Raw genomic sequence first — 16,027 nt, forward strand, 5'->3', positions numbered from 1 at the left:
TCTGTTTGAGCGAAGAGGTGTTCCAACTTTGAACATCTTCTACGATAATCAATAAGTATTACATATAAACCAACTTGGTCTCGATAATATATGTGATTTCCAAATTTGATTCATATGGAAATATTTACATAAAGTTATGAATGAGTGACCTAATGGTGATATGGTTACGTTATTGCCATATATATGTCCAATTGTTATGGTTGGAGAGTCCAATGCAACAACCATTTGGAAGTGCTTAAGAATTTAGTCCAAGAGTTCTCATTCCCATATTCCTTCATCACCCATATGACCTTTAGTTTTGGAACATCGATTCCCTCGATTGTAAAGATATACAATGAGACTATTTTCAATAGTAATCCCAATTCCAACGATGATATCTGAGCTGACACAAATCCACTAAACAATTAGTAATCGATTGGTATAACAATCTAAATTAGTACCAATCATTGACCATTAGATTAAATATAAATTTTGATAGATTGATTAGATTCTGATGAGGAATGATCAGGGCTAAAGATTGTTAATTGCTAATCTTGCTGCGAGTCCCACAGTTTTTCTGTTTGACAAAGATGACCACCCATTGAGAATTCACCGACAAAATATAATCATATATTTGAATATATATATATATATATATATATATATATATATAAGAATGAACAATAAAATTTCATGCCAGAGTACGTAAAGTCTTGCATGAGTCATGAATTTGACTAATTTTCTGTGTAAGAAGGAACAGCAGTCGTAGTAGTACGTAAGAATATGATCGAGAGGAGAATCATGGTTTTACCGGTTTAACTTTCAATTCTGTTCTTTTTTCTTAATTGCTGCAGATAAAATCACATGATGCTCTTAGTTAAAATAATCTGTATAAATTGTAATCACTGTAATGATAAGATGAGAGAAAAATTATCGAAACGACAGCGTAAGAATACAACGACACCACCCACAACCAACCCACCCAAGCTATAAAGTTAGCTGGGTGATGCCATCACTACTCTACTGAAGTAACTACTACTATGATGGTTTAGCAATTACGTTTATGACTTTGATCACCACCGGAATTGAGCTTTCTCCATCGGAAATTAGTGATTCAAATACTTCATAATTTTCTTCTTCTGCTGCTGTCTACAGTAACAGTTACGATAAAACTTGGTGTCGACACAAACTCGATCGGTAAAGGAATCGAATGACAAGGCCGGCCACACTAGCTTGTTCTTGCAGCTAGCTAAAGACATACTGGCCGGGGGATACTATTCACTCTATACTTTAACCAAAAGATGTTTCTCTTGAGAAAGGGATCGTTCGTGATTTAGAATCATATGTTTATGAAGAGAAAATCACATAAAAGTGGAAGAGAATATGAAAATCCACTAGGGACGACTACTCGATGAGCTGAGATTGTATATATGATAAGCTAGCTAGCTTTCTTTTAACTACAGAAAATACGATGAGTTGACTATTTTTATTAATAAGCTTGCGAATGAGAGAGAGTGGTCGATCTTATATCGACAACCTAAATAGCTAAACAAGCTAACAGAAATTTGATTGCAGAAATGATAAATAAACATGCATGTGCCTAGTTCCATGATGGTGGGGAACATGAGGCCAAGTGCCATCTCGCTAATAACATGATTTGTTTGCCGCAAATCTCCGTTGTACACATTTGCGATCCTTATTTAAAATCTCAGAACCACACAATTCGAAATATATTCTGCTTTTCTAAGCAACCGCATAATGATACAATGACACCTTTTTCCAGAATATATATGCAAAAATCCGCCACTGTGTATATACGTCTAGATCGATTTCATGTTATATCCTCAATTCCTCATATAGAAGTTTCATTCCCTCAAAACTAAATTGAAACTTCTAAGCTAGTACTTCACAATCACGCGTACGTAATATATTACCAGCGCTACTTAAATAACTATTCAGATCAACTGCATCATGTACGTATCTACACTAATCTTAATTACTAATTTGAACGTGGATTTATCATATTACTCTTGTTCGTTCGTTGCTAATAACAAGGTTTCAACTGCTTTCAAATTGTTTGGTTTTTCTTTCAAACAGATTATAGATACTAGCTAGAAATCAACGAGAACTAATTTAATTACAAGATGAAGTATTTGAGCCACATACATTAAGCGTACGTGAGACATACATCAAGCTTAAGATGCATGAATATGTCAATGCATTAATTTGAGGCAAAACATGGTTACATGGCCTTGGTTTTTGGAGCTTTTCACATGCCTCTGTAACGAAAACAACGGAATATCACCATGCCGGTAAGGTTCAAAATTGTTGGTGTTCGCATATTGTAATCAATTAAACATGAGCATTCTGCATTCACGTTCTGGAAAATCAACGGTAAGGTAGAATTAGATTGAAAACGAATGACTTGGTAATGACTTTATGATCGATCAGCGCGGACACACGCATATTATTAACCAAACTAACTGTCCAGAGTCCGATTCAATTAGGGTATGAAACCAAACAGTAAAAGTTGCTCTTTGATTCATATATGGAGAAGGAAAGTATGCTTGCCAGCTAGCTCGATTAGTGATCACTACAATACTCGATCACCATCACCATTTCGATCAAGATTGAAAGAGCAAGGTCATTAATTGTCATATTCCTGGGATTGTTTTTCTTATAAAAAGCAATATTAATTGGTAACATGACATGTAGAGAGTTTTGATATTGAGAAGAAGATTCAAATCTTGATTTACATGAGAATAGGTTACAACATATATACCCAGAGGCTATCAATCTAGATCCACAATTATAAGGTTTGCTAAGATAAAACAGATTGCCTATACAATAAGGAAAAAATATAGCTGTATTTAGACACTTAATTACATGGTAGTCTTTACTGGTTGTGATTTCTCTCCTCAACATGCAAGTTTGCTTCTTTTAATGGATTTCTCTCCTTAATTACATGATCCGATTCAATTAGCGATTTCTTTTTTTAATTTGTTGAACATCATATTGTTTGTTGATGCAAAGACGAGATAACTTTCAATTATTGGTGAATACAATGGCGGTTGCAGCCGAGGGTTCTCGTTATAATCTCTTTTTTTTTTCTTTGAAAACTACAAAATGAGTTTTAGTTCTTGGTCAGCAGACCAGATTTTTGTTTTCCCTTTCAGGGCTCTCATATATTTTCATCTAAAATCACTTTGCAATCAATATATATCACCATCTATTCACATTTTCAATCTCTCCCATCAGTCCCATCATATATTGGATATTGGTACGTGTCACACAAAGGACGTTGAATAATTAACATTGTCCCAATTATAACAAGCATATAATGTATGAATCAATGAATTAGCCATGTTACTATATATTGTCGTTTAGAAAAATGAAACATCGTTGTTTGGCTAAACCATTACAATTGAACCACAAGGTGTGATGTAGAGGTTTTTGACTGCGACAACTCTTTGACCAGGGCTTAAACGTGACATTGGTCATGAGTTTGATCGTTGACGCAGACATTACACACCTCTTTATTTCTAACTGGAAAAAAAAGGTATGAATTTGAGCATTGAGGATATTACTGTGGCCAGGACACCTGGTTTATAGACTAACGGGTTGAAACTATTTCACATGGGCCCCATCAGGGATTAGTCCCATGTCTGAGATATTACCTTCGGTTGTGGGGATACCCTAATGCCCGGTTTCTAAATTGGCCCATTCGATTTGATATGCAACAGTGTATCACTATGAAGCATTTGGGGTTTTCTTATGTTGAATTTGTGTTTGGGTCTCACATAGAAAATGTCTTGGAACTGGAAATAAAAAAAATAATTACAATTGAGATAAAAAAAGATATCATGATATAAACGATAAAGAGGAATGGGAAGAGATCATGTTCATAGAGGAAGTTGATGCACTCAATTTGGAGTTTGGACCAGATTGAAAGTGTGACATCCAAATTCTTGCTGCGCAAATCGCCAAATCCTAAAAAATAACCAAATTCTTGCCACATTGATAATGCCTAATTAATTTGATCATTTAATGAGCATTTGAGCTCGATCAGTTTGCGTGTGCAGCATAATTTTCTTCCTTCTTCATGCCTATGCGTACTGCCCAGCTACTCGACGAGGGCATGTTATTAAACGAAGAAGAAAAGAAGACGATCAGGTAGAGTGGCATGTCATTTAATCATCTCAAGAATGAATCATATTGGAACAGGCCGTCCCGTAACCAAATGAGGTCTAAAACAAAAACTAAGATAGGCTATTAAAAAATAAAAATAAAAATGACTTTTTTTAATTTCACACTTCTTTCAATGCAATATATATTACATAGAGGATTTCGTAATAACATTAACATATGAAAAGCTTGATACAAAAAGCATGTTAAAACAATTTCAAGATAACAATAAAATAGCCACAAAATTTAAAACTTGAGACCTCAATAGCTTGTACGAATATGAATTTGGAACCGAGATACTATGTTTGGATTGAGAACTTAGAGCAACGCTCTATTCCCAAATTAGTGAAAGATTGAGGAAACTATTGGCTTTCTAATCCCAGATTGAGAAACTAAAAAATTCTAGATGGCAGATGACTTCTCGTTATTTTTTTGTCCTAATTTTTATTAAAAAAGTATGTGTGTATAGAGAAATTTGCAACTACGGACGTCTGTATGGTGCAGATTCGGTGATTCTGTCGATGACAGCGCATAAGACATAAATTTTCAGCTGCACCGCCAGTCCACGGGGCGGTCGGAATCTTGAAATGTATATCATCGGCCCCGGATTTCTGTATATATGTGTGTGTGAGAGATATTTAGAGAGAAGAGGCCTTCTAATTAATTATGTGGCCCAAGTCTTGTGACTTGTTTGCCTTGCCCTTGGGCCGGGCATGATTGGAATATAGGTTATACTGACTGGTCTGCTGCTATTGAATCCAAATAGGTGGGTGTTTGAAAAAATAAAAAATTGAAATGGAGGTGCGGGGAATCGAACCCCGTGCCTCTCGCATGCGAAGCGAGCGCTCTACCATATGAGCTACACCCCCAGTCGACAGTTGAGTGATCAGTTAATATTTTATTTGGGGGTTTATTTTCACACTTGTTTAACCCCGTGCCTTCGTCAATAACTTGTTTGAAAGGTTGAAAGTACTGTTTTCTTCGATTCTAACGAGTTCCTACCAGAAAATGAAGTGGTTCCCAAATCAACCTCATATGCCAATCTTTATAGAAGTTCCCGATCGAGAAACCAATCTCATCCCGCTAACTTTCAAGTTTCAATACTCCGAAGTACCATATAACCATTAGTGTAATCACTCATTACCACTTTCTTTACTTCATTTTCTTGTAGTCTCTGTCCCAAGCTCTAAATTTCCCCAGAATCCCCACATATTAAAGCATCACCTAACCAAAGCCATGTACATCACAAGAAAATTTCTAGATGGACTACACAAGTAGCTTGCTACTAAACTCTGAGGTAGCAGAGATGGAAGATACTCAGCCAAGTCTAAGTCCAACAGCGCGTCTGTTTCACTCTCCAAAGTTCAGCTGTTACATTCTTGTTCGAATGGGCTGCAGCACCTGGATCAATCCTCAAGTAATCAGCGCCAGCTTGAAGGAAAACTTTCTTAAGCATCCTCGCTTCTCTAGTAAAATGGTAAACACTACAATACTTCTTCTATTCCTGTTTCTTTTGTGATTAAGTGTTCCTTTTATTCATTGCTCTATTTATGTTCCTTCTTATTTATGTGGCTTGACATTAATTTGTAATACAAACTTCTTCTCTTTTTTTGGACTTAATTGATTACTTATGTGGTAATAGGTGAAGGGTAGAAACTTATGAGGTAAAAAGAGATGGATACAAGTTTCAGTAAATATGGAGGATCATGTTATTGTTCCAAACATGGATTCAAATATGGAGGATGCTGACCAGTTTGTAAGTGACTACATTTCCCACCTCACCACAAGCCCTCTTGACCTTTCCAAGCCATTATGGGAAGTCCATATCCTCAATGTCAAAACCTCTTAGGCAGAAGCCGTTGCAGTGATCCGGATTCACCACTCGATAGGTGATGGCGCGTCCCTCATGTCATTTCTACTAGCTTGTACCAGAGAAACGTCGGACTTGGATGCGTTGCCTAGTGTTCCAACCATGAGAAAACATGAGGGTAGTTCTTCAAGTGATTCGAACATGTTCTGGCGGTTGTTATTGGCTATTTGGTCAGCAGTAACATTGATAGGAAACACTTTGGTTGATCTTCTGCTGTTTGTTGCCACTATTCTGGTTTTGAAAGACATAAAGACTCCTATTAAAGGTCAGCCTGGTGTTGAGCTTACTACCAGGCGCTTCTTACATCGAACAGTTAGTTTGGATCACATCAAGCAAGTAAAGACATGGTATGTTAGTCACACATCCTTTAATCATTATAGTTTTAGTATTCAGTGGATCTATCTTTTATTTTTTTTGAAAATTCAGTGCATCACATCAATTATGCAAAGAAGTTCTCAAGTACTGTCTGGCTGAAAATTAACTACTACCAGCATTTGTCCGTCTCTCTATATTAAGAGTTGAAATACATATGGTTTCAGCTTTGGAAGAAACTTGAACATAACAATTAATTATGCAACCATAATGGGGATTAATTTGTTTCAAACATCTGATTCCACTCAGAGGAATTATTCCTTGTACCCGGTATATTGTTGAGGTGGTGTCCCATATATAGGAATTATTTCTTGGACTCATATATAGTTTCTCTTAACATTTCACCAGACCATCAATGATGTTATATTGGGAGTGACACAAGCAGGTCTATAACGATATTTAAATTACAGATACGGTGAGATCTCTTGGCCTAATTCAGAAGATTCAATCAGTCTTCTGTTATTACTTATCACTAGCTTAGTCAACAGTACCCTATTTTCTCTTTCTTTTCACTTTGGAGAAAAATTTCTGTGAAAGTTGGAACTCCTGTAGTAGCTTTCTGTATGATCTACTATTAAAACTGGCCACTTCTACGGCCATGATATCATCTTATCATTTCAGTTGAACTGTAGCTTCTTCAGATCCATTTCCAGTTTTCCACTTGCTCATTGATACTTGAAGAAAAATTTATTCTGAGGAACAGAATGGTGTTTATGGTTAATATAGCGGCAGGTGAAAATAAAGATGCGGGGGCAAAGAAGAAGGGAAACTATCTTCCAAAAAGAATCCGGCTTAGAGCAAACGTTCTAGTTAACCTACGACCAGCTGTTGGGATTCAGGTAATCAATATATAGTTAGGAAGCATTCCTCATATCTCAAGCAATGTTTATTATTCTCTGTAAATATAAAAACAAGTGACATCTCTCCGGTGTTCCTCTTATATAACAGGATTTAGCTGATATGATGGCTAAGAAATCCAAGACTAAGTGGGGCAATAAGATTGGATATGTCCTAGTTCCCTTCACTATTGCCCTACAAGATGACCCTTTGGATTATATTCGTGGAGCCAAGGTTCAAAATCATAATTCACTGTCTTTTCATATGGAGTAGTAGAGTGCGTACGTACTATTTTACAGTTACAGATGTTTGTATGATCTTACAGGGAGCTGGAGCAGTAGCACATAGAGTTCTTTGCAACTCCACACTAGCATTCACAAACTTGATTGGTCCCCGGAAGAAATTAGCTATTACGAGCATCCAGTTACTTACATTGCTCCTAATGTTTACGGCCACCCACATGTAGGTTCTCTCGTTTCATTATACTTGGTACTGACTTTAAACCATGCGATAAACAAGGAACTATCATTTTGCTATCTCAATTTTCACTCAATATTGTTGTTGGCAGGCATTGCATATTCATTTTCAAAGCTACGCTGAAAAAAATGACTATTAGCTTAGCTGTTGACCCCAATATAATCCCTGATCCTGAAAAGCTGTTGGATGATATAGAAGATTCACTCAAACTCATTCTCGATGCTGTTGTCGAAAAGGGGATTAATATTGCTGAAGAGGGAAGTCTCAACTGTGTTTAGTTCAAATTTGATGAGTCCATGAGATGTGGAATACCTTTCTGCCTAAAGTATGAACCTATGACTCTCCTCTGCCACACTACAACACCTGCAAATGGATCAAAATTATAGTTTCAGCATGTAAATGATATCGCCATAGTAAACACTATCCGAATCAGAATTTTTCAGAGCCATAGATGCAGTGCATGACAAGCTTCTGTTGACCCTACTTACTAGTACCTTGAATACACCAAATGATCATTATGTAAAACTAAATGGGCTGAGGTGATCGACCAGTCTGTACTTCTGTGCTGTGGTTTATGGTGAACAATGTACAAACAAAATGCAACAAAGTGAACAAACCAAATATATCTTTCCATCTTTGTTTCCAAACTCATAACAGACGCAGCAATTAGTTCAATTTGATACAATACAAAGAAACATATATGTAAAACCTTGAATGCATCGAATGATCATTAACGTAAAATTTACAGTGAACTTTCTTCACAAATTTTTTTATGAAGACGCTCTCTCTCTCTCTCTCTCTCTCTCTCTCTTGTTTGTTGTATTTCGGAATAGGAATACGGTGCCGAGAGGTTTTGGAAACTCAAGGAAGATGGAGCTGAGAAGATGAGGTTGCGCGTCCAGGTAAAAAACCCGGTAAATTTCAGTTTGCAACAATCTACCTGATAAATGACAGCTTCAAATGAAGAAAAGTTTACCCCCACATTTCTTGCTGTTAGATTTCTGATCATTTGCATGTGAAGCTAGACAGCATCTAAGGTACTTGGAACTGAACACATAGGAGATGTATGTTATATAGTAAAGCCACATCAATTATAGAGAACCTGACAAGAGCAAGTTTTCTCTATGTAGACTATTGTTATATAGGTAACCAGAAGCTACTAAAATTTCAGAAAACCTCTATGAATCAGTTGAAGGCAAGATTGTTAAGAAATCAAATATGTTGGTAAAAATTTACAAGTTGCTAAATGTAAAAGCAAAGCCAAGAAACCATCACAGAAAATACACTTAAATAAATAGCACACACAACCACGGTACGTCTGAACCTGATGATGGCTGAGAAACAGAAAAAAAGTAACAAAATTGGAAATCACAGAAGAAATCTAAAAATTTAGCTTCTGATTTTCATATATCCGTCTTGAACAGTACCTACCTTTATCACTGTTCATATTTCATTGTGAGTATTCCATGGCTCAAGTTATGATTAGTTCAATTTTGTTGTCCTCTCTATGCATACATTAAACAGCTAGGACAACTATATTACCACCCGGCTTTGGATGCATCAGTGACAAAAGGGTTAACGGTATTGCATTCTTATCAGAGACTTGGACAAAAAGCAAGAGGATGGAGATCCAGAAATATGGACAAGGTTTGAGAATCATATGGGGGAAATAGATATGGAAAGTAATATTCATGGCGAATTCTACGAGTATGTTTTCTCTAATTGACTTAGTTGCCTTCAGACTTGATGCAACATATTGTACTGTATCTCTGATGACTTGAATTTGGTGCATTCAGGCTCTGTAACTTGGTGTATCTTTTTGTTGAATTTGGACCCTTCAGCTAATTAAAATAGGATACTAGATGCAGTGAGTTGAAATTGACACGTTTGATTATCCATAGTGAAGCTACTATCAATCTCAAATATTTACTTCATGAAGTGAAATTAATTTGTACATGAAAATTGATAGAAAAGTGAGGACATCTCAAATTAATATTCAATTCATCAGTTATTACTAATTCTTCGTAATCGAAAACTCGAATTTAATCCATTTCATATACTAAAATAAATCATGAGAAAGTAATTATTCACAATATCGTTCGAAAAAATATACTCATAATATCGAATCCAAAATTTGGTCTAAATTTAGAGTTGGACTCTGATCCGAAAAACTTGGATCCAACAGTAATTTCTATTTTTTTACAAGAAATTAGATTATATAATTATGTTTTCAAAATGAAAAATCAGGAGTTTAATCCCAATGTGAAAAAAGCCTTCTGGAACTCTCTCTAGTCTCTAGAATCTTGACCGAGTTTACTATGTATAAATACAGCTCAAAATTTACTGTGAGCCACAAACCCTAACAATCTCAAAAGCTCTCAACTTTCCGATCATCCATGGCGATAATCTCCGATATCCAAGAGGAGCAGCAACAGAAGTCACCGCAAGCCAAATCGGCGTCGGCGTCGGCGTCCGGTTCGGCCTCGTCGTCGTCGTCGGGGGCGAGGGTGGCGGCGACGTCGTTCAGCACCAAGTTCGATCGGAACAATACGTCGGGGTTTCTGGAGAAGGCGTTTGAGTTTCTGGCGCAGGAGAGCGACTTCATGCGGCGGCCGACGGCGGAGAGGGATCTGGTGGCGGTTTTCAAGGCGGTGAGGGAGAAGGAGAGGAAGAAGATGGAGGAGGAGAGGAAGAAGCGGTGGGCGGAGGAGGAGAAGACGAAGAAGAAGGAGGCGGAGGCCAAGGCCAAGGAGGAGGCTGAGGCGGAGCCGAAGCCGGTGGTGGAGGAGAAGAAGAAGGACAAGGAGGTGGAGGCGCCGAAAGCGGTGGCGGAGGAGAAGAGCGGCAAGAGAGGTATGAATTTGAGCTGTTACATTTCAAAGATATGAGCTTTTCGATTCATACAGTTATATGATTGTTGTGATTTGTGGAATTAGGAATGTAGATGTGTGAATTCGAATTGTTGATTAGAACATTGTGTTTGTATATGGTGGGAAATGAAATGTATGAACTGTAGGATTGGTCTGGATTTTTGCTGCGAAACAATGGGGTTGATGTAGTGTGGAAAGTTTTGAGCTTTGAATGTGTGAGCAGATGTGTTGTGGTTTTACGATGTGATTGTTTAGTATGTTTGGATTAAGGAGATGTGTAGACTGATTTTGTCTGTAAATCCCAATGTGAACATCGATACTGTGATTTGTGTTGAAGACTATGAATTCGTTGTTAGGTTGTATGTTTGGGGTTTGCAAGAAATTATAGTGGTTCTTAAACCATATGCTTGCGGTAAGATGATGTAAATGTCGTAGTATTGGAATGATGAAGCACGGAGTTTGTAGGCATTTATTTATTTGGATTCTCATATGAGTGCTGATTGCATATGTGCAGTTCCAAACAAAGGGAATGGGCTTGATATGGAGAAATACTCGTGGACTCAGAGTCTGCAGGAGGTTAATATCATCATTCCAGTTCCTGCTGGAACTAAATCAAGGGATATTGTGTACGAGGCAAAGAAGAACCGTCTGAAGTTTGGACTGAAGGGTCAGCCTCTTATCATTGATGTAAGTCTGCTGTTTGATCCTTCATATTATAGTTTGGCATATATCACAAACAACTAGATATGTACAATACAAATGTGTGGCGTAGGTTCCTACATGGTAAAATTCAAGCCAGACGAGAGACTTAATTAGAGTTTTTTACACATAATAAAAATAGTGGCTGATGAGAATCTGTGTGCCTAAACTAAAATGATGTTGGTTCTAGAATCAAATTATTGTTTCTGTATTTATTTTTTGACATCTTCTAATGTACGATAAATTGTTGCAGGGGGAGCTCTTTCAGTCTATCAAGCCTGATGATTGCTTATGGAGCATAGGTATGTTAGTGCATACAAACTTGTAGCAGTTCATTTTGTTGTCTTTATTTTTAAACAAGAATGTTAGTTTCCTGAAGTTATTCATTTGTGATATGGTACCACACGTAAATGCTCTGTGTTTGCGGGACGTCATGTGTTGTCTTTATTATTAAACAAAAAATATATTCATTTGTAATATGGTATTACACGTAAATGCTTTGTGTTTGCGGGACGTCATGTCTAGGCGTTGTTTCTGTCTCTTAAGTAGGGTTACTGGCTTGTGAGTTATGAATTGTTATGTGATGCTAATGATGGTTCATCACCTTTGCAGAGGATCAAACTGCTGTGTCTATTCTCCTGACCAAACACAACCAATTGGAGTGGTGGAAAGCTCTGCTGAAAGGTGACCCTGAAATAGACACTCAGAAAGTTGAGCCAGAGCCTAGCAAGTTGTCTGACCTGGATTCTGAAACACGCCAGACAGTTGAGAAGATGATGGTAAAACTCTACTGCTGATTTAAATCTCTCCTTTTCTTTCTCATTTCTATTCTTGAAACTAATCAAATGCCCATATGGCTTTGTGAACGCATAATTTCTTACCTCTGTATGTTTTTACTGTACAGTTTGATCAGCGGCAGAAGCAGATGGGCCTTCCCACCAGTGAGGAAATGCAGAAGCAGGAGATCTTGAAGAAATTTATGTCTGAGGTGATTACCATGGCTCTTATAGACTAGTCACTTCATGAAGTTGTTTTTAGCCCGCTATAAAATTTACTGATGTTCATGCATTTTTACCTTGCAGCATCCGGAAATGGACTTCTCAAAGGCCAAGGTACAGTGAATGGGGTGATGCGGTTTGCTGACTACTTTCTTGTTTGTCTTAGAAGTTTGGTGCTCTCTGACTGTGGAGATATTTTGGAGCTCAGCTTTGGTTATTTTGTAGGGCTTATCCGAGTAGCTGGGTGATGGGTGATGTGGGTTGAATGGTTTAACAATATGCCTATAAACTAGTATAACTCTCTATTTTCTTTCGGTGCGTAAATCAAATGTCCTTTCTCCCCTATTGTTTGTGGTGCTCTGAACAATTCTTCTTACTCGGCTTCCTGGTAGATGCAGTTTTGCACGCTGACCAGAGTTGAGTTGTGATATGTCTGGAACTTTTGAGTTTCGAACATGTTTAAGACGCAGGCTCACTGGCTCGGCAATTACAACTCCCATTGTCAGTTAGCCCGGCCATATATTCTAACGAGTAGGAGACCTGAACTTAACGTAAATTCATCGAGTTCTGCCATGATGATAGTATACTCCAGTCCTCATAGAACCCCTTCAGAGGCCCTTTCAGAGGCATAGACGACGCACATTACGCGATCCGTACTTTGCAACTTGTGAGACTTCTCTCGCATCCGTTGATGTTCTTATTTGCTCTGTAAGAACACAGCTGAACCGGTCCCCTGGTTCGCAGCAAACAACTGAAAAATGAAATATTCCGGGCCATGGACCCATGGTTTTAAGTTTTAACAGTCCCGGAATAGTAAATGTAAATCTGTTGCAGTTCAAGGCCTCACGCGCTCTAAGCCAGTCCCTTGTGTGACCAAACAAGGCGCCCGCTCGTGACTTGGCAAAAGTCTCACAGTTCAACCAGGAGCCGCCACGTTCCGACATGCATGCCACTCGTGTCATCCTCAGAGGCCTCCTTCCGCAAAAAGGCAGTAGTCTAATCCAGGGCACCACCACGGCATTGTCCTAGAGTGAGGGAGGTCAAATGAGACTTGGACGTACACCAAGCAAGGAATAGGCCACCTTGTTGTTTAGGCAACCTCCACAGTCAGCATTTAAATCATATCACCCTTTACTTTGATATCAAAGATGGACTTGTTCCCCTCCAGTGTTATTTCGAGTGGCCCTCCTTGTCCGTTGGTGAGTTGTGCGTGGAACTTGGCCATTGATTGATAGTGAAACAAGTGCTGCTGGGTTTTGCTTGGGTCGAAAGAGGACTTGCAATCCTTGTCCTCTCTGATAATTTTTTGTTTTCGATAGTGTCCTCTGTTGCCTTCTCGACCTTTTTTTCCGACTATATATAATGGCTCGTTTTGTCTCGATTAGTTTGTCGTAGATAAATCGGTAACTCATTTCTACCATGATAGTAGTTGGGATGTAGACATTTGCTTGTTCTGGAGACGCAGAAGTTTCTCACAATTACAAAGTACACATTCACGTCTATTCTATAGACAAAACTTTGATTAGTTGATGTCGCAACGTACCAGCCAATGGTTGATCTATATATGGACAGACGCTTTTCCATATCTAACAACGCAACCAACCATATGTACTGGCTGCACGTTAATTAACACACCATTTCTTCTGACCTGTGTTAAAGAATTTGGTATATGATCTTTGTATGAGATAGTTAATAGATGAAAATGAATAGCCCCTATCTCGTAATAGGTTTTATCTTATCAAGAACGGCATGAAGCTAAATTGTGAAAAGAGATTAGCTTAGCTATAAACTTCTGATTAGACTAGATTGTACAGATTTCGCAGGCAGGAACCACGTGCATACGATTGATATGCAGGAGTTTGCTCCTTTTGCTTATGAAGTGGCTGTCCCTTTCTACCAATCTCCCTTTGGGAGTTGATAATTATTAGGGATACTTACCTGCTTTGGTCTATTAGCCTGGCTTTCCCTTAAGGGATATCATTTACATGTAGCTTGACTCTATCTGGTTTATTAGATCTGGTGATGAGTTTAAGTTCTTTCTTTAAGTGGGATATTTAGTTGAATTTGCTTAGTTTATTGGTATATGGAAATATCTACATGAACTGAAAATGATGCTTCACCAGTATGTAGTTGGTTAAAATAAATTGGCTGTCAGTCTCAGATGAACTATCACCACAGAAATGTTTCACATCCTGATACCTAATTTACCTTGTGTACGATTGTACTATCAGATTGCCTATGCTAGACCAAAACCAAATTTATACTTCCTCACGAACAAAATTAGAGTAACCTCGTACATGAATGGATAAACATCCTTAGCTCATTATAAAAACGAATGAAGCCGTAAATGATGCATGTGATTGTAAACGCTTATACAATGACCTGATCGAAATGATCGGACGACTACTATGAACCAAATAGCACGCTTCATGCTCCAAAAAGTACCGATCCCAAAACAGAACTATGCAAAGCACCAAATGGTTTACAGGCGCAAACGTACTCGATCAATAATGCGATCGAGATGTGAACTGACATCGATCTTATCTCTCGCATAAAGGACAAGTAAAACCTAATGAATGTCATTCACGATCTAAACCCCTTTAGAGTTATAAGGCTCTGCTAATATGTGCATGCATATGATCGAGTCTTGTTGCAATAAAAGGCAGAGTCTCGTTCACATCAGGTTTAATTATATGCCCACTAGTTCTTAGATTTTAGCATGCAGCTGGATGCACAAGTGGGACTTTGCCCCTACGTCAATGATAAGCATAGATGTCCATGTCTGGGGAAAGCATCTGCTCGAATGTTCAGAAACCCTAGCCATGTAGGCAGTACTACCATTGTGATTGCAAGGTTGTTTGTACATATAGCAACTTGTACTAGCAGATTTTTAAGTAAGACAACATGTACTGCTGAAGGAATCGAGGAGAAGATCGATATATGCCTCCACTTCAGGAGAGGTACCACTTTGTATATTGTATGAACATTAGAAATTATAAGTCATTACAATACATTTGACTCCCTCTCAATGAATACGTAAAGATAAAAATTAGGTAGTTTCTGAGTTCAAGTAAATCTTAAAACTAAATTTACCTGATAATTCAAGATCTGTTGGTGCAATTTAGTTGGAAATTGAAAGTCGATCTCTGTTTCAATTCAGTGAAAACTACAGTGTAAATTAAGGACGTCGATACCAGATGGACCATATCACCTAACTTCTGTTTCTCTGATCACTCAGTGCTTATACCGCTACCATGCCAATGATGTCATCAAGTTTTTTCTACCAGAAAAATATATGACAACGATGAAGACATGCGTTTACTACGTACTAACTGTGAAAACTCTTGCTCAGTAAAAGATTTTAACTTGTATTGGGGAACTTAAATTATCTGATCTCATTGAAAATGCATCTTAACTAATCTGATATGTTAGTTTTGTTTTTGTTAAAATTACATGTAGTATAAATTAGATAGAGTATTTCTAACCGATTATGTATTTTTTTTTAAATGGGATTAAAAAATTTGTCTAATTTTTACTCCAACAATTTCTACATCATATTCTTTAAAATAGATAGAAGTGAAACAGAGCCGACAATCCTCCGAATTTACAAACTTCCTAAACAATTTTGCAGACATGAACATTTATTACTTTTTTACGACTCCCCATGTCTCGCATCTTTTGTTTTTGTTACAAAAATGGTGGACTGGTAGTCAACCACTCAATGACCTAGAGCATATTAA

At 37.7% G+C, this 16,027-nt stretch overlaps 1 protein-coding gene, 1 non-coding gene and 1 pseudogene across 2 annotated transcripts; 2 read left to right on the forward strand and 1 right to left on the reverse strand.

Moving 5' to 3' along the window:
- Positions 1-4,960: 4,960 nt before the first annotated feature.
- On the reverse strand, positions 4,961-5,033 carry TRNAA-CGC (transfer RNA alanine (anticodon CGC)). The gene has a single exon. It is a non-coding gene; the product is annotated as a tRNA-Ala (tRNA).
- Positions 5,034-5,400: 367 nt separating this feature from the next.
- LOC126804076 (wax ester synthase/diacylglycerol acyltransferase 11-like) lies at positions 5,401-8,240 on the forward strand (annotated as a pseudogene).
- Positions 8,241-10,028: 1,788 nt separating this feature from the next.
- LOC126804068 (protein BOBBER 1) lies at positions 10,029-12,692 on the forward strand. Its single transcript, XM_050531833.1, has 6 exons — positions 10,029-10,573; positions 11,105-11,277; positions 11,543-11,591; positions 11,902-12,068; positions 12,194-12,277; positions 12,372-12,692. Exons 1-6 carry the CDS (start codon positions 10,117-10,119, stop codon positions 12,408-12,410), a joined length of 969 nt encoding a protein of 322 aa, XP_050387790.1. The 5' UTR covers positions 10,029-10,116; the 3' UTR covers positions 12,411-12,692.
- The last annotated feature ends 3,335 nt before the right edge of the window (positions 12,693-16,027 follow it).

Source organism: Argentina anserina, chromosome 7, assembly GCF_933775445.1.
Source record: "Argentina anserina chromosome 7, drPotAnse1.1, whole genome shotgun sequence".
NCBI classification, from domain to species: domain Eukaryota; kingdom Viridiplantae; phylum Streptophyta; class Magnoliopsida; order Rosales; family Rosaceae; genus Argentina; species Argentina anserina.